The sequence below is a fragment of the Hylaeus volcanicus genome, chromosome 1 (genome assembly GCF_026283585.1).
Source record: "Hylaeus volcanicus isolate JK05 chromosome 1, UHH_iyHylVolc1.0_haploid, whole genome shotgun sequence".
NCBI lineage: Eukaryota > Metazoa > Arthropoda > Insecta > Hymenoptera > Colletidae > Hylaeus > Hylaeus volcanicus.
In genome coordinates, this window is record NC_071976.1 from 28,574,254 (window position 1) to 28,601,972 (window position 27,719).

The following is a 27,719-nucleotide window of genomic DNA, read 5'->3' on the forward strand; positions in this document are numbered from 1 at the left end:
GCCACCTCTTCGCACAAATGAAGGGAAGTGTCACGGAAATGAAAGGAAATTAAAGGGAAATTTGCAAAAAATTAGATATTCAAAGTATTGAAATTCTCAAAATTTATTGTTAAACAATACACCATATTTTCAATTATAGTCCTACAACTTTCCGCTGTAAATTGGCAACGTAAGATGGCCCACGGGCCTCCCCCCTTGGCTTCATACCGCACCGCGTCCCTTGCTAACCAATGTCCGGTCCCTGTATTCCTATGTCCGTGGAAAATACAAACTTCAAACGACCCGATAAGAGTTTCGTGTCTATGAAATTATTCTGTGGTATAACTAGTCAATGTGATTAAATGTGATAAATATTTTGAATGTAGCGATAAATATCGGAGATTTATTTCCTCTAATAAACTAAAGAATCGTGAATGTGTATATATACGTACGTGTGTAAATTTGTGTTATTTATACCAGTTCTAACCTAAGTTCAATAGTTATTTACCGTTAATAATTTTATTAAGTATTTATTATTTTTTATAATTAAATATAACATGGTTAATTATGATTGAATGAATTCACAAGGTGGTATGCGTTTACTCAAGCACGAATACAAGCGAAAAAATATACAGTGAGTACGACATTTGATAGTGATTAATATGATGCGACGTAATTGTTTACTTTCCATTTTATTACTGGATAGAAAATTAATATACTCTCCACGTAAATCAATCTGAACTATAAAATTTGTCTTCCAATTTATGCATTCATTGAATTACAACTCTGACATGTAAATATTTTTATTTTATGCATTGTATATGTGTATATTATTATTCATAAATGTCAGAAACGAAATATTATATAATTTTTCTACAATGAAAATATTCCCAATTTTTGTTTGCAAATTCCTTAGTACTTATTCATTGCATGTAGCATTTTGTTTTGTTTATACATTGCCATGAATAAAAATAATTATATTAATCCATAAAAATAGTTGTGATATTTGAAATAATTTCACAATAAATACATTTATGAAAGAGTTACCAAATTTCTAGATTTAAAGATGCCAGGAGAACCATCTATAAGTACTGGATCTAAGGCATCTGGAAAAATCAAACGTATTTCTATTCCAAGAGTACAAAGCAGTACGGATACAGAACTGCAGTCGCAAAGTGGATCTACACCACTGCAACCAAATGCTCTTCACTATGCTGCTTTTCGTATAGACCCTGATGACAGTGCCCTACCTCCAGCTTTACGATGTCGATTGTTAGACTTGTTTCAGCAGATTGAGAAGGAGTTTGAAGTTCTTTATACGGAGAATTTGGGATGTATGGGTTTTTATAATATTAGTAATACAATTATATTCTCGATTTTTAATAATAATATTATTGAAGTATGATATTTACTTTAAAAAATCTGTTTAGAGTTGATTGAAATTTATAATGTCTTTTTATGCAGTGCAAGAGAAAATAGATACTCTTAATGAGAAACTCGAAAGAGAATGCTATGGTTCTGGAGAACGGAGTTTACCACATGGAGATGTTGCAGACTTCACAGATACAAAAAGTTTTTCGAAGCAAAAATGTAAGGAATCTAATTATTAAAAAATACTCATTATTTTGATGAATTTACTACCTATTAATTGGAATTTTTATTATATTATGTTGTTATATAATAATATTTCTTTGTTTCACAGCTATGGCAGGAAACTCAGCACAAAAGACGAAAACAACTTCTAATAAATTGAAAGCACAAACAAGTAAAATAGTTTCTAGTTTTAAAACACCAACAATGACTTGTAGCATGCAAAGAGAATACTCTGGGCATCGAGACGGTGTTTGGGAAGTTTCTGTTGGAAGATTAGGTCAAATTATTGCTACAGCTTCTGCTGATCATGCTGCTAGGGTTTGGGCTGTGGATAGCGGACGTTGCCTTCTGCAATATATTGGTTTGTTTTTCGCAGTTATTTAATTCCGTTTTCACGTTATTTAATTTGTTAATAGTTTTAATTTAATTTTTAGGTCATTCTGGTTCTGTTAATTCAGTACGTTTTCATCCAACCAAAGAATTGGCTTTAACATCCAGTGGAGATAATTCTGCTCATGTATGGCAAGCGGCTGTTGACTGGGACTTTCCTAAAAGACAAAATTCAGCAGAGGAACTTTCAGCGTTGTCCTCCGATAGAAACGTTAGTGGTGTGATTCCTGTGAACGAGGAACAGGAAGAACCGCCCACTCTGAGGTAATTATTTATGTAACTGCGTTACAAGTTTGATCATTGTTAATGGATCTACTTAGTATAAAACTAAAAATTGGGCAATATTTAAAATTTTGTTTAAAAAAATGTTCTTGGTCACGTCAATTTCGAACATCAAAAAACAGTGAGAAACCCATCTGTTCTTTTATAAATACAATATTCTATAATCATTTGAATTTAAAACATTACAGAACTCCCGTGCGAGAATTATTAGGGCACACGGGTGTAGTGATGGCCGCAGATTGGTTACCTGACGCAGAACAGGTTGTAACTGCTTCTTGGGATAGAACGGCAAACCTTTATGATGTAGAAACTGGAGAAATTATTCACACATTATGCGGGCACGATCAAGAACTCTCTCATGTTTCTACTCATCATACACAAAGACTTTGCGTCACTTCGAGCAAGGACAGTACTTTTCGTCTATGGGATTTTCGAGAACCCATACATTCAGTTTCTGTTTTTCAAGCACATACTGAGTAAGTTCATGTCCATATTTTGTGTAAATCAAGTATCTAATGTAATAACATGTTTGTAATTTTTATTTTTTCAATGATAGGACAGTAACATCCGCGGTTTTTACGCGCGAAGATAAAATCGTTTCAGGCTCTGATGATCGAAGCGTAAAAATATGGGAATTGCGAAACATACGAAGCCCTTTAGCCACGATTCGAGGTGATAGCGCTGCTAACCGACTTGCAGTTTCTAGCACTGGCATCGTCGCAATTCCACACGATAATAGACAAATTAGATTGTTTGACCTTGGCGGTCAACGATTAGCTAGATTACCTAGAACAAGCCGGCAGGTGAGTCTACTTCTCATTTTTGACGTTCAATGTACAGGTTGTAACTAAAACTAATACAAAAATAACTTATATAATAATGTAATAAAGTCATTACAACTATTAAAGAAGATTTAAGTATTTTCTTCGCATTTAAGGAATCCTACAGAATTGACTGGCAAATGAGTCGTAGAAAACAGTGTATAAATTAAAGAATAAATGCTAATATTTTTTGTAGAGTGATAACTAAATATTATTACACGTAGATTATACTTGTCTTTTAATTTCAGGGTCACCGACGTATGGTCTCGTCAGTCGCCTGGGCAGAAGATAGCGGTGTCTGTAATTTGTTCTCCTCTGGCTTTGACAGATTAGTCCTTGGATGGAGTATTGTACATCTTAAGGAATATTGAATGTACACATATACAAATAGAAATATTTAATATAATCAAACATTTTATTTACATAGTATTTTAAACTGAGCGACATTATAAAGAATGAGATTTAGTTACTAGGCTATTTCTAAAGTTCCGAATATTACGGTGGGAAAATTAGACGCATAATTGTAAACTAGAATGGCTATCCCCAAAATGATCGAGGATTCCAGTTTCCCACTGTCCGATACCACTGAAATTATATAAAATATACATAAGTGAATTGAAGTTGTAAACTCTGTGCAGTAAATATAATAAATTATGAATACATGTTGAACTTTCTATATATTTATTAATTGGTCACTTCAAGCGGGCCTGCCTTTCGTCCTTATACTTAAAGAATTGCCAAAAAATGATTTGTTAAATTGTACAATGCCTTACCTGAATAAGTAGTCATTAAGCAAAGAAGTGTGTATCCCAAAATGAGAAAATAATGAGGTGCCGGAAAAATATGTCCCCATGTTATTTCCAATAATCCTAACAATTTGCAGGATCCACCTATTACCAAAGCCTTCCACAGGTGCGTTGTACTATTCTTATTAGATTTCTTTGGAAAAAAATACCATTTGATTTTGGTAAGAAGAATCACGACTATGATGAAAGCACCGAGAGAGAAAGCAGTCTGAAATAGGACTAAATAGAAATTACATCGCCCATCGAAAGTAGGTTGGAATGTCTTGGAAATTTCGGTGTTGCCCTTCGTGGTATCGCATAAAGAAATATTTCGAAAAGATTCAACAAGCCAGATAATTATAACAAGTTTCCAGCAAGACTTCAAATCGCAATTGTAAAGCAAATGTCTGTAGGCTTTTCTTTCAAGTAATATTAAATCAACTAGTATTGTTACAGGGTCGTACTCGATGTACTTGTCAGCCAACTCGTCGCATGCATCCTGAAATAATTCATCTAACGTTTATATATTATAAAAAAAAATAAAATATAATGAATAAATTAATAAATTAACGTAATAAATAGCATACACATTTTAAAAGCTTTAAAACATTTATATAGTATCTTCCATAAAGTTCTTCCATTTCAGATCCACAATTCACGCAACGATACATCACCAAACTGTTTATTTCTCCTCGTCAATTTACATCAATAATACGTCGTGATTATTTAATCGTTTTCAGAACATGGAAATCGTCTGAAATTAAATGCATTTAATTTTGAATATTATGACTACTTTATTTTTAATATTCTATTCCCTCGAATTATAACAAAATTAAACCTAATTTGGTCTCGATATTTATTATTAAATAAAAATGCTTTATTACTTATAAAATGTCGAATTTTAAAATGCGCCTGCTTCTTAAACGACACAGTAATTCTTAATTCACGAAATTATTATTAAATTGAATTAATCAGCAAACAAACAAATATGTAAACGTATTGACAAGATTATTCAAAACGCAAATTGAACGAATACATAAATAAATAATGTTACCGAAATAAAAGACCAAACGGGTATGCATTACCAGTTCTATGAAATTTTTCCAACTTCCATACTAAGTATACATAATTACATGAGTATTACTACTGGAACTTGAAAAGGTGTGTCGACGTGAAAAACTCGTAGTTACTTTGTATATTTTTTTCAAGCACAGTTTCCAGTTTTTCTTGTTGTTTAATGATAATAATACTTGGAAGATACGGAAGACTGGGTGTTACGAGTCAATGGAAATTGGCCTAATTATCTCAGGGCCAGAAAATGAAAAAAATGCTCAAAGAGAAAGTACATTTGTTCGGTGAAACTGGGATCAGCGATCCAGTCGACTGAAAGAATTCGTCGAGAACGGAAGCAATGAAGATACATTCTATTACGCTACCAAGCGGGCATTTGATGCCGGCACTTGGCTTTGGTACATGGCAGGTAAAATTATTTATTTTACTATTAACCCTTTGCACTCGAGCCCTTTTTTTCTGGTATCTACCAGTAACTCGAGATGTTTCTTAGCGATCTATTTCCATGAATTACAAGCTATCTACATTTAAGAAGAAGGTCACCTTTACGACGATCATTTTATCGACACTTCGATCTCCAAAGAAATTAGACCTACAAAGTATTAGGTATTGTAGATTTGCTGCGTGAAACCTAATGGTGATTGACAGTCACCTCTGGAGTGCAAAGGGTTTACTGGTTTTTTTGTGATTAGTTATATCTAATTCTATTCCCTAATTTTATTCTATTAATCTTATTATTGACAAGGGAACATATTCAATGGGCACACGCTGATTTTGATCAAATTTATGTGGGGGACAGTTTAGAAAAAAATTATTTGACACATATTTTTTTTGATCGGCAAATGTCCATATTGAAAGGGATGAAAACAGTCGGTAAAGTGGGGAATGAAAACAATGTTTTTTTAAATAACTTGAAAACAGCTAGGACAAACATTTTTTTTTAAATGAAGCATTTTTGAGTGAGTAATTCACTCGTGACCAGAAGAAATTGTTTATTTATTTATTTAAACAACTTATTTTGGAAAATTTGTTTTTTGTTGTTAATTTATCTTACTAAATGTTGTTTCTTATTCATGAAAATTTATATACGTAAACTACAGGTCAAAATAAGGGATACATGTTTTTGGAAATTTTGGTTTTCGCTATGTAACAATAATTATATTAAATGCGGAATTTCTTCTTCCGCGCCAAAAATGTGATTTCTTTATCATTTTTTTTTTTCTTAAAGTAGTAAAGCCAATGTTTGTGGTTCTAGTGTACAAGCATGACGCTAATATTATAAAATCAAAATTCTCTCGTTTTCATGGATTCAAGTAAGTTTTGTAACAAACGTTTTTCTCATTTTGTTTAACAACTAAACTTTAATTGAACCATTTGTATAGAAATATTACATTAGATACACTGAAATTTTCTTACGGTCACCATGTTTTTTTTAAACATTGCTTGCAAAACTTTATTTCTACCCTCAAAAATTGGCCTAATACCATTATCGCAATGAACGGCTTGTATGTAGTGTTCCATTTAATTTCTAACCTCATATTTTGAAACATGTTGTAATTAGAATATTTTACAGTTGCGTAGAAGAACTTCATAACATTTTTCGAACATTTCGATATATTTCTTCGAACATTTGATACATTTCACTGGTTGGTAATCTATTATTTCTTCTTGACATCTTGTTTACACCTTGCCTATATAATACGTGATATAGATTAGATAGTTGGTGTTGAATTTTTACACTAGAAACGTAAAGAAAAGTCACTATAATGGTTCTAGTGATTTTATTAAAATAAAAATTGTTTTCTACAAAATTATTTATCAGGTTTTGACTGTCGTTATCTAATTGTAGAATGTCAATATTAAAATTTTCTTGTACTCGGTGTTAGTAGTTTCTAGTGGTTAGATCAGTACACTCGCTCGTTGAGCGGCTTAGTGAGTAGTGGCTTTTATGGATGCACCCAAAATGTTAGGTCTGTTTTTCAAACCTATTAGGCGTTCTACAAAAGGTTTCGTTGCGAACCTCTAAGTCTAAGTTCATGAAAAATATAGACAGGAGAAAGTAATGAAATTTTTATCATCACGACAGAGTTCAACTTTACCGACCAGTATAGGCTATTAATGAGTATCTTCCTAGGATAACTAAAACTTTGTTATCTATTGAGATAACATTTAATATTACCATCATTATATTAAGTATGAAATATTATATAAATATTAATGAAGAGGCGATTATAATAGATAAAATAGAGATTGAATAATACTGATGTTTGTGAAAATAAAGAATATTATTGAATTTAATTATATACCCCATCGTTACCGGTCGGTAAAGTGTTAAATAGCAACTTTTACTGTTATCTAAGTAAATGAAAAATTTTGAATATAAGAAACGGAGAACATAATACGTAATTTGTATTGTTTAAGGCAACTGACGAGGACAGTTTGAAGAAAGCTTTAAACATTGCTTTAGAAGCAGGGTATAGACATATCGACACAGCTCCAGTATATTACAATGAGAAAATAATTGGTGAAGTTCTTAAAACATGGATCGATTCTGGAAAAATTAAACGATCCGATCTCTTTATCGTCACAAAGGTATTAATAATAACTGTACATTCTACACTTAAAATGATAATCATTTAATTATTAGTTTAGCTTAATTATCTTCTTAATATCTAACTTATTTCACCAGTAAAGTATTTAAAGTTTAATTTAAAAAAATTATATTGCATAATCTTCACTGTTTATGTACAAATTGAATTTGAAACATTTGAAAATAATTTAAACCTTAAAATGGATTTTCGTAGCTTCCACCGTCAGGAAATAGACCAGAAGACGTCGAGAAATGGATAAAGAAATCTCTGCAAGATCTTCAATTAGATTATTTGGACTTATACTTAATTCATACTCCGTTCAGTTTTGTGGATGCTAGAGACGACTATATGCCAAAGGATGAGGAGGGAAAAATGAAACTAGATCCAACTACCGATCACGTGAAAGTATGGGCTGAAATGGAGAAACAAGTGGAATGTGGACGTACTAGAGCGATTGGTCTATCGAACTTTAATACGAGACAGATCGAGCGAATTCAGAAAAGTGCTAAAATAAAAATTTCAATGTTACAAGTTGAATTAAACCTCTATTTTCAACAGGACAAATTAGTAAGTCGTCGTGCATTTTTAATACGAAATAGCTAGACATTAGTGTTTAAATCTCTGTCATGATTTAAAGATTAATGTTATATCCCAATTTACAATTAAAATTCCATTCTTGACAGAAAATATTTTTGCAGGCACAGTTTTGTAAAAAGGAAGGAATTCCTATAACAGCTTATTCGCCACTTGGTTCTCGAGGTCTTGTGAAGATGATGAATAAAATAGAAGAGATTCCAGATATGTTAGAGAACGATGTAGTAGTGGAAATAGCAAAAACGTACAAGAAAACACCCGCACAAGTTATACTCAGATACATTCTGCAAAGCGGGTTTGCAGTGATTCCAAAAAGCACGAATCCCCAGAGAATTAAAGAAAATATTCAGTTGTTCGATTGGAAACTGAATTCAGAGGATTTAGAAAAATTGAAATCTCTTGATCAAGGGGAGTCTGCCAGAATTTGTGATTTTTCTTTCTTTAAAGGATGTAGCGAACATCCTGAATTTCCTTTCAAAGTATATAGAAATTAATTATATACAGATGTAACAAACCATGTGGCACAGTAACATATTCTTAAGCATACAAATTACAAAAGTAACTTACGCCTCAAAATCTCTGATTAAATACAAGAGCTATTCTGAAAACTTGTCTTTTATTGTATCGTTTGCGAACAAAATCTGATACGCGTACAATACAACTTAAATATTATGATACATGAACTTGAATTTTTTTTACAAAGTCATGATTGGTACGACCCATTCATATACACATCAATCCTGATTTATATTTTATACACTTCAATTCAAAACCTAGGTGTGTATGCTTCTTAAAAAAAGCTACCAAACATTGTCACTAGTTACTTTTTCCAAAGTTTTCGCAGTTTTACATTACTTTAATCACATATTTACAAACAAGATTGTAATGCACAAGACTTCTTAAAATTAGCCCAATTGTAGTGATATTTCATGATCATATATGAAAACTAAATAATAAAGGTTGAAAAGTTTATAAATAAAGTGATATTTTGGTTAGAAATATATTAAGTCTGTGGTAAAGTTCTGTCGTTTTTATCCCCTTAAGTTTGTAAAACAATGATTTCTTAAAAGATGGAATGTTCCTTTGTGGAATTTTATGGAATAAAGTTGCCTATATACAGACAAACTGTGCTTAGTGTTGCACATGTTATAAAAATTAATCATGTTGTGGAAGGCCATCTGTGGTTTCTAACAATTTATAAAGAATGCTGACAGAAATTCGAGTTCGTCTGTATATTGTAAACCACAGACTTCGAAACGAACAAATGGTAAAACCTGAGTTTCACCACAAATTAGTACTTATATCAAACTCTCGATGTAAAATAGTTCACTATGCTGCCGACTGCGTGATATTAGGTTATGTACACTATACAATATTTTTTTTTATACTTCATTTTAAATATCATAGAACTTAAACTACGTACTAGGCGTTATTTCTTCATAAAGATTTATGCAATTGTCGCATCTACATTAAAAGTTAGGTTAGAAGTCTATAAAGTTCGAGCACGTAATCCCGCAGTTGGCGCATGTTCATTCTGCGTGATTCTGCGCTGGTATGTCGCGCAGCTACACTTATGATCACGTGGTTATGATACGTGGTTATGATACGTGGTCACGCGCGGGAATAAGAGGCTATTTGAAAAGGTGAAGCGTAATATGAATCACATTTCCCTTAAAACGAAATTAAATACTTGAGAATAGAAATCCTGCATTGGTTGACAAAAGTGAGATTGATTTTTACAAACACAAATCTTGATTATAAACATTGTATTGTATATACAAAAATTGTGATTAAAAAAAATTGATGACTTTGGTTGGGAAGTAATTAGTCTACCTTTACATAATCCTCACTTGGCACCATTGAACTGTTTTGATTAGTCCTGAATATTTTCAGACATAAAAATTCTGTAAAATTGCACAGTTCTATATTACAGTCAGAAGTAAAGTATAGGTTTATTTCACTATAGCTTCTCGTTGAGACATTGTAAAGGTCGAATAAAGAAAACGACAGAAATTTCCCATAGACTGAGAACTATGTCCTCAGTAACACTCACACTTACCATGCGAGGAGCCAATTTGTTAGTTAATACTACATGCATTTCATTCATTGTGGTATGCATTCAGTTGTGGAGTTAAAATACTAGATGGCAGGTACAATGTTGTAATCAACTTTGGTAAAAATATTATGTTTCGCCAATAGAAGGTATTGATTACTTGAAAGACTATTTTGTTCATTTGATAACTTACGTGAAAATTAATATATCACAGAGGTGTTAATGGAATCTTGTTTTCATATCATAAATGCATGTATAGTTTATATGTTCCTAATAAGTAATTTTTTTACTAGATTGATCAATAGACTTTAAAAGGTGTATAAATTAGACGATTTAAAAGTTGTAGTAACGCCATCTAGTGTTGTAACCTTGCACCTTCCTATAGGCTGAAGCATAGTAAACATATGGTAAATCATTAGACGTATCGACCATGGATCACGCCAGCAGTTAACGTTAGTTACCGACAGAGGCATTACTAATTCTACTATTTCTCGCAAGGGTTCACTCCATACCTCATTCCAACTTCCATCTTCTTGTCTCACGCATCCAGTATAAATGTCTGCAAAAGCATGTGTTTTTGTTAGCAGTCCTCATCCCTCTAATTTTATCTAACTCGCTTCACATTACTCCACATCTTATATTAAACGACCTTGTGCTTCAGGCGGTGAGATTAGGAGTAAACATTTTTTACTACTAGATAGAACATAACACAGGTCTGGACACTTTATATGCATAGAGAAGAACATCCACTTTTTGGATCAAATATAGTATTTTTCAAAAAGTGGATGTTTACAACAGTAGACGTTTAAACCTGTCTATAGTACCGTTCATTGATATAGTATCACAAGAGAGTAACGTGAATCGAGTTATTGGCTCCTCACGTGTCACGAATTAATGTTACCAGGTGTATACACATAGAATTAAATTAGAAAACGATAGGTATACAATGGAAATACAAAATATCTAATCAGATACCTGTGAAGATCGACGCAATGGAAGTATTCGAAGATTGTGCGAATGAAAATTAGTTACAAATATGGAGAATCGATTAGAAAATAGAAAATAGTAAACCATGTATCGTACATTCTAATTATGTTCTCTGTATACTTTACACTTTTCTTTTCTTTCTTATAATATTTAATCTTTTCCTTAACCGCAACAAACGTATGTAATAAATTTAGCCACTTTGATTAAAGTGAAAAATTCCGTATCATCCATATTCAACAACGCACGTGTCATACGTAAACATTAATGATATATTACAAAAAAAATGTTGACATCATCAAACTATTTTATTATTTCAGTTGAAATCGATTGGTTCCGATTGATTCTTCAGTTACTAAGAAAGTTGTTTAATTAACATAACGAGGGCATGCACATTTGGAGTCAGTGATGTCTGCCGTTTGAGAGGAATACGACACGCTACACTAAGAAAGGTTCTTTTATAAAAGAAGCTTCAGTGAATTCGAGGGGTGAATTTGTCAGTCGATTTTGTAACTCTGGTTGCCATACAGCAGGGTTGGAGAAGATGCCCCTGGTAGACGGCAACCCGAATAACAGACCGACTAGTGGGTTTGCGTTAAATTGACCGAGAATGTAAACTCCAATTGAATGTTTTGTATTATGATAAATCACTCCGTACGAGGTCCATGAATTTGTCTAAACAAATGATGTCTTACTATCGATGAAAATATACAAGGTGTTTCGTTTAATGTGGAATTGTTAAGTATCTCACAGGGCGCGATGAAGTTACCGGGTGAACCCGCTAGTTGGTCTGTAACTCTGGTTGCCATCAATTAGGGGTAGAGAAGATGCTCCTGGTAGATGGCAACCAGTACATCAAGTTTGTATCATTAATCGAATTGACGTTAAATGTTTTAAAAGCATTTTGGCGCGAACGGAGCTGTATTCCCCGTAAATGGTACAGATCACTGACACCAGGTGTGCATTAATTTCTGAAGAATACTGATAACGTTTCCCGCATCCATACTTCTCCATACCGGTAACTAAAGAATATTATAGCTTTACATGGGATAAGTTATATGTATTGAGATGTTCGAATCGGTCTTATTGATCAAATTCAGGTTAAATTGATCAATATCTTTCGAGAATTTAAAAACTAACATTATCTTCACGCGTTTATTATTGATATAGTAAGAACACTCATTGTTCCGTTGTATTCCTTCACTACCGTCGTTAATATTCGATAATTTAAAACTGATCAGTTCGTCTGACATTGATTTCATTTTGACTACTTTACACCTTTATCGCACACCAAAGAGCTTATACGCCTTATAGTAGGGCAAACGGTTATTGAATCTCATTTAGCAGCTAGACGCGCGTGTCATCACAGCATTATTCGCGTTAAACATAATACTCGTTGACGTTAAGCGCGTCAGAATCGCATCCCTATACGCAACTCTCTTGAGTTGAAATTAACGGTGTGCGAACGGTGACAATTTCTATTGATGGATGATGCTTGCCACTCATCGTCGAGACGTTGAAGTCTTGGAATGCACCCTTCGTAGACAAAGGTGTTGGCGCACACGACGATCCATTGGAGACGTCAACTTTCGACGGTCTCGCGTTGTGGTCTATGCAAGCATAAATCGTCGCTTCTTTTGTGTACGGCTTACCGCCTACGATTACTCCGCTTCCGTAACCCTGAATAGTACTTAAACCACCAACGCCACTTATGCTTGTCAACTTCGTGTCGGTTGCTAACGTTGACAAAGTTGTTGGGCGTGTTAAACATAATTCGGCGTAAGTTATCTCGCCGGATAACTGAAAAAGAAATGCGATTTTATTGTTTGCATTATACGCGTACTTCGAGTCGAACTGCTCGATTGTCTACATTTTCCTTAAATAGTCAAATAAGATTATTAAAGACTCGCTCAAAGGTATGTTTGCTACTGATATTTTACCAAATAATTAATAAAGTAAAATATTAAAAATTTCACTTACTGGTAAAGTTGGATAATTATTATAGTCGTGCGTATATGGCTGGAATCCTTGTAGATGGTTTACTTGTTGAATGGAAAGTGAAGCTGGCGGAAGTCTATCCGGAGTATTTTGCGCAGCCAAAGGTGTGCCAGACATTGATCCCGTCAATTGGTAATCTGAACCTTTCAATTTATTTTTTCAATTTATTTCTTAATTTATTTTTTCAATTTACCATTCTCTTTTAATGGCCGTTTCGTATTACTACACGTTGCATCGATAGGGTGTCTAGGTTCCTAGAAATCTGGGACTTGTTTAGAAGATTTCTCCAAGAAATAGAAAAAATAAAAAATAAAAAAAAAAATGATAAATTCGTCGCAACTCAGATTTCTAAGAGAGACACTCTGGACATTCCCAAAGTAACTAGACCAGCTCTGATGACAAGAGTTCGACCTGTTTGTATTTCTACTTTATGTGTTACGATACAAGATCATTTATTCCATAAATGCCGAGATAAATAAATATCATACCTTTGTTTACTGGCACCACGTCTGGATTTCTGTCGTCAGTATCGTAAAGATCTTCGGAGCTAGGCGCGGTGCTTTTTTTTAACGGTAAATCACTCGGCCTTTGAGTCCTTCTTTCACTTCTGATTTTCATAGCTGCTAGAATAGTGATGGTTATCAAAAGCAATGCGGTAACCACTCCGATCAAACCCCCTAATAACGGGGTGATCTCGAATGGTACCGGGGTACCTGTAAACAAAATTCGTACTGCTTTTGTGCATTTATATTATAATTCAATAGACACGGAAGAAAATATATAGAATTATGTATTATATGGCTTCCACAAGCTGGCTATGGTAGAGATTGTCTGTCAAGAAAATCGATGAATTCCATATCTTTAAATTAAATAAACGTATTTAGGTATCGTCGAGTATCGTCGAGTCTCGTTGAAAAAGATCATAAAAAATAGGATAAAAAATAGGATAAAAAATTAGACAAAACTGTTGGTTAACCCTAATATCTATATATGATTCTATCTGTTGTAGGTGGAAGATGTTCGAATAGTACTACGTCATATTTCTAGGAAGCTCAGTTCAGAACATACATGGAATATTTGGAGCATTATTTACCAGTTTGCTTTTCCGCAACTTTAAGAGTGAATCCTTCTAAAAGTGTAGGATCACTTTTGCCTTTTGCGTTTACAGCGTACAAGATCATATTGAGAACCCTGCCCGGTTCTAAATCTTGAACAGTGAAGGCTGCATTCTCTCTGGATGTTAGATTCGCTTGGAGTCTTCCCGTTTGTTGATCGAAGACCTCGAGAAGGAAATGTTGAGGTTGACCGCCGTCGAAACCAGCAAAACATTCGACCGAGAGGGACCTGGTTGTTTGATTGGACAGTGTACAGTTGTACGGAGATTCGGGTTTACCTGTAAACGATATTATTACAGTTCTTAAAGATTGTATGCAACCCGCTACTCGGTTTGTAGCTCTGGTTGCTATCTATCAAGGGTGGAGAAGATGCCCCTGATAGATGGCAACCAGAACTACAGTCTGACTGGCGGGTTGCGTTAAGTCCACTGGAAAACTTCAACTCAATGTTTTATATTACATTAAATGGTCTCACACGTGGGTCGATGAATTTGTCTAAACAAAAGCTATCTTATTATGGATGAAAAAATACAAGGTGTTTCATTTAATACGGATTAGTTGAATGTTTCGTGGTGCGCGGTGAAGATGCCCCTGATAGATAGCAACCGAAATTACAGATCGACTGGCGAGTATGCGGTAATTCCACTAAGAATTTAATAAACTCAAATTTAATGTTTCGTATTACAATAAATGACCTCGCATATAGATCGATGAATTTATCTAAATAAATACTGTATTATTGTGTGTATAATATATAGGGTGTTTCATTTATAGCGGAATGGTTGTGTATCTCACAAGTCGTTATTGTTTAAGGTTGCATCCGAGTTACTGAAACAGAAAAGTAAAAGTATCCCACACGTCCTCGCAGTATTCTACTCGTGATTGTTTCTCGTTTACGGTTACTTATTGTACTCTCTTCGCCAATCTAAATACGGTCGAGCGAGCCTGGAGCATTCAACGGAGATAAGAGCGATTGAATTCCACTCAGCTTCCCCTCTAACAAGAGATCCTCCCCATTTTGTTACCACCGATTTCAATTAAACTTGGCGGAGTTGTAGAGGAGGGGGGGGGGGTGGTGCCAAAACAGTATCAGCGTTTTTTTCTTTTAGGCTGATTCAACCAGAAATTGACTCGACTCTTTTTTCATAGCTTGGCTATCGCGTAGATGAGCAAATAACAAGTTTCATAGAAGTTTTGAAAATTGATTTTCCAATGTACAGCACGCGAAGTTCTGCAACAAATCCCGAACTATTTTCGGTTTGTTGCTACTGTACAGAATCACTTGTTGTGATTCACCATCGGTACGACTATTTTCTTGAAAAACTTCTCGTAGGAAAAATGTTCTCGAAGTAAATTCTCTTCGTTAATTACGAAGCAAAAACAAATGAAATAATTCGTTGTTCGAAGCAGCTATTGTTCCAAATGAATTTATATTAATTTTATATTCAAAGGAACGCATCGAACCTAACGATCCGAAATCAATTATTTCCGATAGATATTTTTTGAAATTTAACCAGGAACATTTCTAACTCGTTCCAAACATTGTTCTGTCATATTTCATAAGTAGACCGAGGATCGAAATATCGGAATATGTATGAGAATCCGTGTAAATGCAAAAATGTATAAAATATCCATTTAGAACATAAGAGACATACACATTCGTTTAGGTTTGAATATTTTCTCTGCGTCCGTGAAAACATGAATTTGCATAAACATCCGGTTTATTTATAAGTATGCGTACCAGCAGGAATAATGTGAAATACGCAGGCATTCTTCTGTTGACCAGCGGTATTACTAGCCCAGCAAAATACTGTGCCATAGTCCATCTCCGTGACTGGCCTGTACGTGAGAACGCTCTCGGTGTGCCTCGTGGAGTTTTTGTAACGCGCTTGGGGTACATCAACCATCTCCTCGGTATTGTTGAAAGTCCAACGAAAGCTGTCCGGAGGAGGATACGCCTCGACTCTGCAAGCTATTCGAGCATCTTCGAGACGAGTCACTCCATAAATGCGTTTCTGGTCTGGCACGCAGATAGGTTTATCTGCGAGCAATGAAAGTGCTCGTTAAAAATTGTTTCAAGTTTTAAACGCACGGCACGAAATAAAATAACTAAATAAAATAATTTCTGAATAAAATAATCAATTAAATGGATAGCTTAGGGAATGTACACGTGGAGAACTTACACATAATTTTAAGTTCGACGTTGTTGCTGTAACCGTCTCCTTCAACGTTGCTAGCAATACAAGTATAATTTCCGGCCTGGGAGCGATTGACTTCCCTCAAAGCCAAGCCATACTGTTGCACTATCACACCATTCTTTGCATTATTCTGAATCACGTTTCCCTGTAATGACATATAGACTCTTGCTAATATAAAATATTAATTAGAAATACAAACTTTACTAACGGCAAGCAAAGAGAATTTTTAGAGATATTCTACTGTTTGCAAGAGTTTCCAGTGTGTTAACTTACATTGTGCTTCCATACTACTTTATAGGCACCAGGATTAGCGTGCACTTTGCATTCAAAATACACGTCGTCGCCTTCTTCGATATCGTCTGGATTCATATTGGATCCAAGATCCAGGTGCAAAATCGGAATAACTGGAAGAAAACAAATCTACAACTATTATAACCGAATTAATCACCTACGCTATAGTTACAGAGTTAATTACGTTTTATGTTTAACAATACAAGCCTGATGATACACTCAATGATACTAAATTGGTGATAAAATATAATTAATAAAGAAATAACAACAGCCATGTTGAAAAGAAACACGTAAATTAAAGAAAAAGAGATTTGAAAAGAAAAGAAGATATGAAAGAACTCTTAAAAAATGTTTTCCTTTTTGTTTGAGTAATACATGTTTCACTTACAGAAAACATTTAGCTTCCATGTGTCTTCCATGGAGCCTCCTTGGACGTTGGTATTTTCCGCTCTACAAGTTACTTGTTTGTCGTGATCACGTAAAGTTGGCTTTAAGATTAACGTGGAGCTGGTCATGTTTCCGTCTTCGGATATCTTTAACATTAAAAATAATAATATTAAACTAATGACAATCTCGCGTAATACATCGAACTATCGTTATTCTAATATACATAGTAACTCATACTATCGTTAGTTGTTTATTTATTTGCAAATTGCTGTTGAAAATAGAATTAATCCAATAACGAAACATCCAAAGGATAAATAAATAAAATACCTTTTCCGTGTAGTTGGTCAATTTCCTTCCATCTATGTACCAGAATAATTTAGCTGGTGGTCTCGAACCAACGGTCATGCAGTTTATCTCATACTTTCGATCAGCACTAAGGGGCGCATGCTCGCTACTCATTATCGTCACGCTTAACGGTTTTACTGAAACGTAGGAAAAATGAGTCAATGAATGCTTCATTATGTCTCTGTTTCCCATTACCATCATAGTAGTACTTCTAATATTATTGGATGGGGTTCGTAAACTTAACCCATGTTTACGCGAAATTTTATAATTAGCATTATCCGTGTATTAGGCGTAGAAATTAATTCTGTGCCTTTATAGTCGATCAGTTATTATTTATTTTACTTTCGTAACTCTAGTTCAAGTAGAACGTCGAACCAATCAAATGTAAATATAAAAAAGGTTTCGTCTTATTATTCTCTATAAGATGATATTTTGAAAAATTTGACTATTTCGAAGGGTTAATGTACCAAAATTACGTGTACGTGTATCCGTCTAGCTCGGATTTATAAATGATTTAATATAGAGACAGACAATTAATTTCTACAGTTAATATATAAAGTAACGCTTTCTGAGCTTCTCGGATAGGAATGCGATTCTAGGGGTAAAGTGGTTTCGAAGACTTTTTGGAGGAACTAATAATAAGGGTTGACGAACACTTTCATCGGAGCAGCGATAAACTATCCTCGCTCTGTTTCCGTCAGGATGAGAATTCCACGAAGAACACCCTCGAAATTCCTCGACGAAAGCATCCGAAATCTGTACCATGTGAGGATCCGTGATGCTTTCGAGTCAATTTAGGTCTAGCTCTGATACGAGACGTGTCATGTTACAAGAAATTATTAAGAGGCGAAACCATATTAAAAGGATAAGTATTAAGTGTCTCCTGGAATATTATTTTTAACAAGGAAGAAATAAATTTTTCCATATAGTTATTTGGATCTGCGATAAAACCATGTTTTAATTGTTCAATAAATACCATTGATCATGTTACGACAGACCGTTCCTATCACCTAATAATTCTGTACTCGAAATTATTATTCGAGTAAACTATTACGGAGTGTAAAAGAAACTTACGGTGCATTTCGATAGCCACGGAGGCAGATGCAGGTTGACTGATGTTGTTATTGGATGCTTGGCAAGTAAATACCGCGTGAAGATCGGCTCTTGAGAGATGTTGGACGACCAAAGTATTCCTACGAAGAGCAGGGAATTCTCCTGGTTCGTCTTTGGAGTCCAGGAGCATTTCTCCGCGCCACCATCTTACTTTAGGCTCGGGGCGACCTGAAGAAGAACTCGAATGAATTAGAATTTGAAGTAAGACTCGTTTGATAGTTCTTCTCGAATACGATACTCTTCCCTGTATAAAAGATAATTCAACTTCTATAGGGCCTGACTACAGTATTTGAAACAAACCGAGCCCTTCCATAAATTGTAATCGATAGAATTTCAATACTCTCAAATACTTTGTAAATAAATGTCAAACATTTCTTTTACTTCTGTAATTTTCTCGGGAAAAAAATCGTAAATATCGCCCTTCTTCTCACAGTTTGAATCGAAGGGTCTCTTTAATCGAAGGTCTACTTTTACACAAGATTTTTTGCCAAGGATCTCGCAAACCGCTATTGGACCCACGCGTAGACTAGAATAAATACGTTCGGTGTCTCGCGTATTAGTAAAAGCGCAAACAGTTTTGAGAACACTGTTGCAAACGTCCACGTTGTCGCGAACCACTGCGGAGTATGTACAGAGACAGGGTGGACCGTTGCAACGAGTGTTTGCACGCCATTACCGATTATTTGCACAGACACAATTTATCGGAGGGAACGAAACATTGTATGATCGCTGGAGGGACCTCAAATAAAAATCGTGAAAGCGGTCGTGCGAAAAATATTCTCGCGGTTAGGGTGCGGTCTTTCGGGTCGATCGAGCGCGCCGGCTGTTATGCGAGGAGCCATGGAATTGGCAATTTGAAATCGCGTTACGACGAATGTGGTCATCAACGTAGGAAACGTTGAATCGCGTCGGTTTCTTCGACGCCTGACCTAAACACGCGAAAGTAGTCCATGCTTCGTGAGGTAAAATACCAAGTACTTGAACGCACTTCGAAGTAAAAGGGAAAATACTAAACCAGTGCTCGATATCACGTTTGACTACGACTTTGACGAATAAATCTGAAATTAATTAAAAATGTAATGCTAGCCCTATAAAATACGTGCAGATCTAAATCAGAATCGAAACTAATGTGTTACAAGATCACAATTGTCATAGAGGAAATTTGAATCGAATTCTGAAATGAGAAAACTGGACTGCTTAAAATTAAAATTTTAAAGAAACCAAGTCGGTATCTTCAAAGATTAAAGTAAAAAGTAAATATATCAGTCGCTGTGTGCCAATCACCTTGTGGATACAAAGAGAATACGTAGATATCTATCGTAATTACTAAATAGAACCTGTAGAACTTACCTCCGGAGACAAGGCATTGCAATTTCATAGTTCCCCCATCTTCGTATGGGCCTGCCACTGTCAGCACGGTTTTCCCATGTTCGTCGATAATGTTTGGTTTGTGCGGTGGCACTGCAACGTGAAAGACGAAACGCGCTTTTGTTTAATCCTTTGGCTGAAGTGAGTTTTTGTTTCTCCCCGCGCGTAACAGTTTTGTTAAATTTGTGCATCGTTGGTGGGACGCGTGCGTTACAAGCGGGTAATCGGGAACCGATACATCAAGATTTCAGTCTATTTAGCATATCCGTTATTTTTGTACTATGGAAATGCGCTCCGGTATCGCATAATGTTGTCCCATTCAGCGCGGGCTCGTTTCTGTGTGGCAACGCACGGATATAGCCTCTCTGTGTACATAGGTGCTTTGACAAGATTTACACAAAAAATACGTTCTGTTTTACAGATTCGATATTATACGTACAGCTGGATTTGTAGTTACTGGTACCGTAATCGTGCATATTTATGCGTTTCGCGTGTTTCATTTTATTTTTTACGTGTTTGGTGTTCACTATCCGACGATTGTTAATTGCATTCTTTATAAACCGATTTTAGGTTTATTTTACCAATGTGAAACGTATGGCAATTCAACTGACCGTGACGAACAATATTGGTCATTCCTTTAAAGAGGTTACCATGGCTGACAAAAAATGGTTCGTCTTGTTTCATTAAATCGAATGTACACGAAATTTTAAGCACACAAGAATCGATCGTTATAAAATTTGCATGAAAGTTCGCAACAAACATATTTAAAATTAGTCGCTTTACACTTTGTTATTTGTTTGAATCGCGATACGAACCTATGACCGTGAGATGAATCCTTGAATTTCTGGTAGGACTCTTGGCAAAATCCACTCGACACCTGTATTCACCTTCGTCCTTTTCCTCGATGTGATTTATATTTAAGGTAGCCGGTTCCGTGACCGTCCTGAAGAACGCCCGGTCGTTCAAATGATCTTTGTCGTTCCAGTGAGAAGCCTTCTCGGAATGTTTGCCTCTCATGTCATAACTGAAACAGGACGTTCTTGTGTTAGAATTTTGGGAGGGAATTGTGTTGAATTTTTACCAAATTATATTTTATTTTTCCAGGTCTTTGTATATAAATAATCGGCGTGTATACATGGTGTTTCCGAGTATGTGGCATTTTTATGTTAGAATTTCGGAAGGGGTTAGAGATCGGTGCTGCTGAAATACAAGTTCGATAAATGCAACTTCGACGATTGCCATGAGAACCTCGTTCGTTTCAATGCGTTGATAAGTGGAAAGGATGGTTATTTAGCATCGAATAAAGTTAGAGGTGAACGGATCAGGTAATAGCGACCATAGGTGGTAGAGATATACTGTGTTAGTGGGGTTCGTTTTATTAGGGCAGTTACGTTGACCATTCCATGAATCTTGATACTTGCGGGAATGTTCGGCTTCGTTTCCATGCATTTATCGACATTCTATTGTACGCCGAATAACACCTAGTTTATTCCGTCGTTTGACTTTTGGTTTTCGAAGAATATTCACGCTTGGACGTCTGCGCATTGAACAATTTATTTACCAGGTGTCTATCTGTAAGCTTTTTAATTTCAGTCTCTTATAGCAGACCACTAATTGAATCGTCGATTGTCAGACGGGATTTTTAGTTTACATTCTAATTTTAGTATACGCAAGTTAAACTGTCATTTATAATTGGTAAACTTCGAGGTAAAGTGTCATTACTGATAGAGTCTTGATAGAGCTCACTGAATTATTACGCAACGTTACGATCCGTAAATGGTTTTTCTTATTGATTTGTGTGACATAATTCGACATTGATATTTAAAGAAAGAGTATACGTTATTTTATTTTACTTTGTACCAAAATGGCTGAATGGATTAAAAAAGAAAACGTCACAATTGAATCCTATATTTTTATATATAAAATAATACAAGAAATAACCATATAAATTATACGATAGTAATATGAATATAGCGATTGCTCACCTATAAATAGGCGTGATGTCGCTCTTGTACCAGACCACCAAAATTGCGGAGTCGTTTTGTCGCGGGGGACGTATGTCGCACGGCAACTCCGCTGTACCCTGAATAACTGCTCTTGTCGCTACAGTGGGCCCTGCAACAGAAAACACTGATCGGATAGTCGTCGCCAGTACTTTTCGCAACAAAGTTTAAAGAATTCTATTATTAATATGCAGGTTATAGTTATCAAAGGTATCTTCAGTTATTCAATCATTCGTTTGTTCAATGATACAATTATACAATTAATAAGAAACAGAAGGTGCGAAGGTAGTCTTTACAGTAGATGCGCGTCGCAATTCAATAAATGTCTGAACAAAGAATGTATCAGGTTACGGATACGGCCGATCACAGCGGAACAAAAAGATTAGAAATCGCTGCTGGTTTCATTTCGTTTACCCCTTTCTGCTCGTAGAAACAACTCAGCCAACCAGGGTAGCCGGCTAAGCCGATAATCCGCGGGCCAGACAGTGTCGAGAAATCTTACGACTGTGCTCTGCCTGGCGCCAACTTCTATGAGAGTGTTTCACCTCTCTACCACTTCCTTACATGGCATCGAACCGACCACTCCAAAATTCTATATTCCAGAAGTGTCCGAACTCTAATTAACCCGTAGCCACTAACAGAATTATCGTTGTCACGCCTCCGACAAAAATTAATCCCTGTTCGTATACTTTTTACTTCGCTTCGCGAGGAAATTGTTTCTGCGTTAAATTTTTATCAAGAATTTATATAAGAACTGTACACAAAAGTTTGGAAAGGGTTGTTTGTCCAGTCGTGGTAAGATTTAATGTTAAAATATAACTTTTTCAGTCAAAATCTTTATATAATGGCTCGAAGCAATTAATTTTGGAATCTTTTCAACGCCTGGTTGTAGATAAGGCTAGCTATGACGACGATTAATTTCAACAATGATTTAGTTCGATTCTTAAAGAAATTTCAAAAATATTCTACAAAATTCACCCTTTTTGTCGAAAAAATTTTGATAAGTAAAATTTCATGGAAAATCTGTAAACTCTCCCCAGTTTGATCCAGTTTTTCGTGGCACTAGTTCGCCGTGCATCGCAATGGCGACAGGTAGAAACGAGACGTTTCTGGACAGAGAGTCTGAAACTGCTCGACGAAATAGCTCGATAGTTGAAGGACCCGACCGGCTCAACAAACTGAAGGGTTTGTAGCGCCCCAGGTGACCGTGCCAGGCTCTAACCCCCGCGTTGCAGACCAACGACCTCGTGGTCCTCCCTAGGTTTCTCCGGAACCAGCCTAACTCCTCGGCAGAAACTATCACCGTCCTGTCCACGCCCGAGGAGATCCGGTGGAACGGTCTGCATCCGACACGGTCACCGCTATCGATAAATTTTAATCACCGAAGTCACTTTGGTGTTCCCAACTCGCTGGCAATCGTTGTCCTCTTTCCCATTAGCAAATAACTGTACAGTTTTATATGTTCGAATTACGAACATTTTTTTTCTAGCTAAGAGTTCGCTGGTTCGAAGTGCTTAACCGATTAAATTGCTACGAAACGAATCTCTTCCTCGGGAATTAATTACAAGAAAATGATTCTTATAAAATTTTCAAATATGCGGGTAGATTTCGCGTTGAAATAGAAAAAATTGACCTAGAGACGAGTCGAATGTCGTAATGAGAACCATCTTTCCAAGACGTAATTTTTTTCTTTTTTCTTTTTTTTTTTAACGACGCAATGGTGTAAGCGCAATTTTTTTTGTTACATAACATGATTCTTTTCATCTCTCCGCGTATATGTACGAGCATCGCGGGGCCATTGAAAACTGAATAATCCACGTGATATTTTTTACTTTATTTCAGCGGTTGTCTAAGCGGTTCCATCGTTACAGACTGAACATTTTTTTTCTCTTCTCCTTTTTTCTTTTTCTTCTTCTTGCCTCTCGACACTTTTCGTTACATTTTTCAGTCGCGTGGCAATTCCATTCGAGCAATTAGATTTAATTTCATCTTTCGTGTTGTGCATTGAAACAAAGAGCTTTCATAAAAAATGAAACGACACGAGGGACGGGATGCCTCGTCGCATTCGAAATATTCGGTTGGCGTACGTTTGATACGTTTAATTTGCGCATAATTAAAAGCATTCGCTAGGTTTACTCTAATTACTACATACGTAACGGTGTCTGTGGTGGACGCTTTTCCAACTGTATGATAGGTTCAAACGTGTTAACAACGCGAACCACGGTATTCCGCGAAAACACCTAAATGTGAGTTCGATGCATACCACCGACTAGCTAGTTCGTGACAAGCGACGAGTTGTAACCTAATCGCGCATGTAAATGTGTATAGAGATTGAAATTTGGAGGTCGTTGTATTATTTGGATTATTTAGTGGGACGAAAACGCTTTTAGGTAATTATGATTTTTTTTTTTTTTTTAAGAGTATGGTTTGTTATATATTTTTAAAGCTTCGGGTATTATTTATTGTTACTTGCGACGATTTCAGAGTGTTTTTATTTTTACAAAATGTTTCACAACGGCGGAGTTATGGCTCTGTCTTTCGATATTTTCATTGAAAAATCCTTTAAATTGAGAAAAACCAAAATGAACACAATTTATTTAATTATTCAATGAAATACGTGTATTTCAACGTGAAATAAAAATGTAACGCGAATGAAAACCAAAAAATACCAGTCCATTCATGAAATAATAAATATATATATATATATATATTTGAATATGAAGTTTAATAATATAGCTATCAACGATCAACATTAGAAAAAAATACTTTTTAAAAGTGTATATGATACATATTACATTTTATCTATATCGATACGATGAAAATACATGCAACACATTAGCCTGGGGAAAATATGCTCATAACAAAGTCTGGAACAACTGGATTCATGTGAACGAACATTCCAACACAGTGGATGGAATGTTGAGCACGGAATTTTTGCTGAAAAATGACACGGAGCCGAAGGGTTTCGGTATGCGCAATCATATACACTGTTTTTAGCGTCGCATTTGCGCAAATGGTACGCGAGGTACGTGACCGAAGCTATGCTGTTCGCGATGGAAAAATGTCAAGAACGCGGGGGCGTTCGGTCGCATCGGAACATGCCGAAACTATTGGTAAATCTGAACAACCACGATCCTGGTATCCTGGTGTGATGCGACATTCCATTGCCACGATTGGTAGCGGTGAAAATAACCGCAATAAAGGACAATACTTGGAAATAGCCAATTTGGACTTCACCGGCGATGCTACAATGTCGGGGGGCATCTACTAGGCGTAGAAAATAAATCTGAAATAAATCTTCCTAAAATATACTTATCGTTTGTTTACGAAAGAAATATTATTCCACTTTTAATCGTTTACTTGATGTTATTAGGCGAAGAAGTTCGTTCTGTACCTTCCTAAGGTGAATGTATCATTGATTTATAAAAACAAAAGCATTCGACTATTAATCTCGACTTAATGTTATTATAATACGATCAATTTATCTTAGAAAGGCGCAGATTTTCTACCCCTAATATCGATTATTGATATTAAGAGGAATTAAAAACAAAATTGTTATTCTTTTTTTTTTTAATATGGATGCATAAATGTTTCCAGAGGACGAAATTGAAATCCAAAACTTCGGATTGTTACAGGTTGATTTTGATGTTCTGCATAAAAATACGCAATCAGAGCGAGTGAAACGAATTGGAAAACATGCCTCGATGAGTAACGAACGATGATACCTGATTATTTGTATCGTCGAATTTGGTAGAGGTAAATCAGCGCGATAAATGTTTCCTCATTTCATAAATGATTCATAATTCGTCTGAAGAAATTAGTAGAGAAATTGTATGTTGGCTAAGTAGGCTAAAGTTGATTCGTTTTGGCATTTTCGTTCGATACTAATTTTTTGAGGGTAACCAGCTCCTCTTCTTCGCGTTACGCCTCCGTTCTTTCCGACGGCTTTTCGGATATTTTCACTAAAATACGTTAAACGGTGTTGGCAGTGGCGACAAATTAGTTTTACGTTGTTTTGTTAAGCGTTCTGGTGGCGAAGCAGCCCCATCAATATTCAAACTACGTTGAACATTTTCATACCAGAACGAATACTTGTCGATAATTTAGGAAAACTACCATGTTCCAAATTAAATCGAAAAGATATTTATGGCGCTTTACATTTTCATTAAACACCATCATCGAGGGGGTGACTAACACAATTTCATTGCTCGCGAGGCCATTTCATACAAAATCGGATATTTTGGACAACCATGTTTTTCACTGAAACTTCTATCTATCGTATTTTTGTAGCAACGTTCGCGTGTATTTTGAAGAATTTAAAACAACTTTGAAAATTGCGAGTTTTACAGTTGCTTAATAAGTGTTTCGCCAAAAATTATATCAATGGATTTGTATTTTGTTTATTTCAATTTACTTTAATCCATCGAAATGGTAACCTTGGATGGCCATACATATTCTAATACTGTTCAATTATTCACATTTGGCTGACCTAGAATTGTAAGTTATTGTATTTGTAAATAAAAAAAACAATACCGCCTTGAATGTTCTGTACACTATAGAACTACGCACTCGTAGAACTCGACAGACAATATTGGTCGAAATTGAATTGGCTTCTGAAGGCTAACTACCCAAATCAGCTGTCTAGTAAGTCAAATACTAGTTTGTACCGTGATTATCGAAGGAACGCAATATTCGAGATTACACAGCTTAGTCCAAAGCTGGACTGTCTAAATTCTAACAAGGTTGTCAGTACAAAACTTTACGGGGCATGTTTCAACAACAATAAGTTAGTCTATCTGCTTCGGAGTTTCCTACCGTGTCCGTTCAATGTTAACAATTACTGTCATTTTATAGTCACAAGAATCCTAATCAAATATCAAATTATAGTCAAGTATAATGTCCTTCTATTTTCGTCTTTTCGCACTTAGTTTCTAAGGTTGTATCGGGTCTCCGCTCGCAGCAACCTCCACGTGGTGAGACCCGCTATAAATTGCATTAGTTTTTCTTGTCAAATAAATGGTAAGATTACCTTGGAAAGGCACAGAATTAATTTCTACATCTAATATTGAAATGGTTAAAAGAAATTACATAGGAAGCACGTTAATCGTCCTTTTTCACTGATAACTTTGAACACTGTTGGAATAAAATTCCAACGAAACTTTTGTTTTTCCAAGTACGTTGATTGGATCGTTATTCAACCTCCGTAATCCGTTTACCATTGGTAACCAAAGAAACATCTGCATATCTTAAATGCAAGCACTAACGGCCGCTCTCCTCTAAAATACCTTGTGGCAGCATCTTCAGGTCGACGATCCCAATAAACAAACAGACGTTGCAGCCTGCTGGGACGTTATCACTAACGCAGTCAGACTGCGAATGGAATTACTAGCAGGCAAATATATTCTCTGTGTTTGCTTTTCACCATTCCCTTTCTCGTCCAACTTTACCATCGTCCAACTTACCATCTATACAACGGACCGCGAGCTTTATAAAGGTCTCCTCCGTAACACCTACACTTGATTGTGCGTTACCATAAATACACCAAGAACTAGACATCTATGATATAAAAGTTACAGTAAAAAAACTTGAGCGGTCTCTAGAATAATGTAGGTTGTATAAAATCTAGAGTGGTCGGTGCTACACAACTTTCCTTTGATGTAGAGTCGATGCTGTAAAAATTCCATGTGAATTTATTCGTCCAGAATCGGAAACACTCGAAAAACATGACCGGGGCAACCAATTTGATACAGCCAACTGT

The 27,719-nt window shown here is 35.5% G+C and overlaps 4 protein-coding genes across 7 annotated transcripts in view; 2 read left to right on the forward strand and 2 right to left on the reverse strand.

Moving 5' to 3' along the window:
* Nucleotides 1-125: 125 nt before the first annotated feature.
* On the forward strand, nt 126-3,453 carry LOC128878780 (WD repeat-containing protein 37). Of its 2 annotated transcripts, XM_054127306.1 has the most exons (9): nt 126-427; nt 568-613; nt 1,038-1,313; nt 1,444-1,569; nt 1,682-1,933; nt 2,007-2,226; nt 2,433-2,720; nt 2,801-3,047; nt 3,314-3,453. In XM_054127306.1, the coding sequence occupies exons 3-9, from the start codon at nt 1,046-1,048 to the stop codon at nt 3,434-3,436; spliced, it is 1,524 nt and encodes a 507-aa protein (XP_053983281.1). In that variant the 5' UTR covers nt 126-427; nt 568-613; nt 1,038-1,045; the 3' UTR covers nt 3,437-3,453. The 2 variants fall into 2 exon arrangements, with proteins under 2 accessions (XP_053983281.1, XP_053983272.1); XM_054127297.1 differs by having other exon boundaries at nt 127-613.
* Nucleotides 3,448-6,641, reverse strand: LOC128878803 (protein ARV1). The gene is made up of 4 exons (XM_054127343.1): nt 6,455-6,641; nt 4,438-4,604; nt 3,839-4,349; nt 3,448-3,650 (listed from the first exon to the last, which is right to left on the reverse strand). Exons 2-4 carry the CDS (start codon nt 4,519-4,521, stop codon nt 3,535-3,537), a joined length of 711 nt encoding a protein of 236 aa, XP_053983318.1. The 5' UTR covers nt 4,522-4,604; nt 6,455-6,641; the 3' UTR covers nt 3,448-3,534.
* Nucleotides 4,713-8,795, forward strand: LOC128878795 (aldo-keto reductase family 1 member C18). The gene is made up of 4 exons (XM_054127332.1): nt 4,713-5,330; nt 7,343-7,513; nt 7,726-8,079; nt 8,211-8,795. Exons 1-4 carry the CDS (start codon nt 5,262-5,264, stop codon nt 8,598-8,600), a joined length of 984 nt encoding a protein of 327 aa, XP_053983307.1. The 5' UTR covers nt 4,713-5,261; the 3' UTR covers nt 8,601-8,795.
* LOC128878756 (synaptogenesis protein syg-2-like) overlaps nt 8,704-27,719 on the reverse strand; it is a 261,777-nt gene continuing 242,761 nt past the window's right edge. For 2 of the 3 annotated variants that reach the window (XM_054127234.1, XM_054127253.1), the window contains 13 exons: nt 21,944-22,073; nt 20,774-20,982; nt 19,941-20,051; nt 18,552-18,758; nt 17,460-17,614; nt 17,134-17,278; nt 16,728-16,858; nt 16,440-16,599; nt 15,998-16,297; nt 14,235-14,534; nt 13,630-13,872; nt 13,124-13,284; nt 8,704-12,943 (listed from right to left, as the gene is read on the reverse strand). In XM_054127234.1, the coding sequence (XP_053983209.1) occupies nt 12,569-12,943; nt 13,124-13,284; nt 13,630-13,872; nt 14,235-14,534; nt 15,998-16,297; nt 16,440-16,599; nt 16,728-16,858; nt 17,134-17,278; nt 17,460-17,614; nt 18,552-18,758; nt 19,941-20,051; nt 20,774-20,982; nt 21,944-22,073 (2,627 nt within the window). In that variant the 3' untranslated portion in view covers nt 8,704-12,568. The remainder of the gene's footprint in view (nt 12,944-13,123; nt 13,285-13,629; nt 13,873-14,234; nt 14,535-15,997; nt 16,298-16,439; nt 16,600-16,727; nt 16,859-17,133; nt 17,279-17,459; nt 17,615-18,551; nt 18,759-19,940; nt 20,052-20,773; nt 20,983-21,943; nt 22,074-27,719) is intronic. The other variant, XM_054127245.1, reaches the window with a different exon arrangement.

What these genes read in the sequence shown, in the direction of transcription:
- LOC128878780 (XM_054127306.1), top strand. Translation starts at nt 1,046, where the DNA reads ATGCCAGGAGAACCATCTATAAGTACTGGATCTAAGGCATCTGGAAAA. An exon ending in GAAGAACCGCCCACTCTGAG is followed by an intron (nt 2,227 to 2,432) that starts GTAATTATTTAT and finishes AAAACATTACAG; the next exon opens with AACTCCCGTGCGAGAATTAT. An exon ending in GTTTTTCAAGCACATACTGA is followed by an intron (nt 2,721 to 2,800) that starts GTAAGTTCATGT and finishes TTTCAATGATAG; the next exon opens with GACAGTAACATCCGCGGTTT.
- LOC128878803 (XM_054127343.1), bottom strand. Translation starts at nt 4,521, where the DNA reads ATGTATCGTTGCGTGAATTGTGGATCTGAAATGGAAGAACTTTATGGA. An exon ending in TTTTAAAGCTTTTAAAATGT is followed by an intron (nt 4,350 to 4,437) that starts GTATGCTATTTA and finishes GAATTATTTCAG; the next exon opens with GATGCATGCGACGAGTTGGC. An exon ending in CTTAATGACTACTTATTCAG is followed by an intron (nt 3,651 to 3,838) that starts GTAAGGCATTGT and finishes ATATAATTTCAG; the next exon opens with TGGTATCGGACAGTGGGAAA.
- LOC128878795 (XM_054127332.1), top strand. Translation starts at nt 5,262, where the DNA reads ATGAAGATACATTCTATTACGCTACCAAGCGGGCATTTGATGCCGGCA. An exon ending in ATCTCTTTATCGTCACAAAG is followed by an intron (nt 7,514 to 7,725) that starts GTATTAATAATA and finishes GGATTTTCGTAG; the next exon opens with CTTCCACCGTCAGGAAATAG. An exon ending in ATTTTCAACAGGACAAATTA is followed by an intron (nt 8,080 to 8,210) that starts GTAAGTCGTCGT and finishes ATATTTTTGCAG; the next exon opens with GCACAGTTTTGTAAAAAGGA.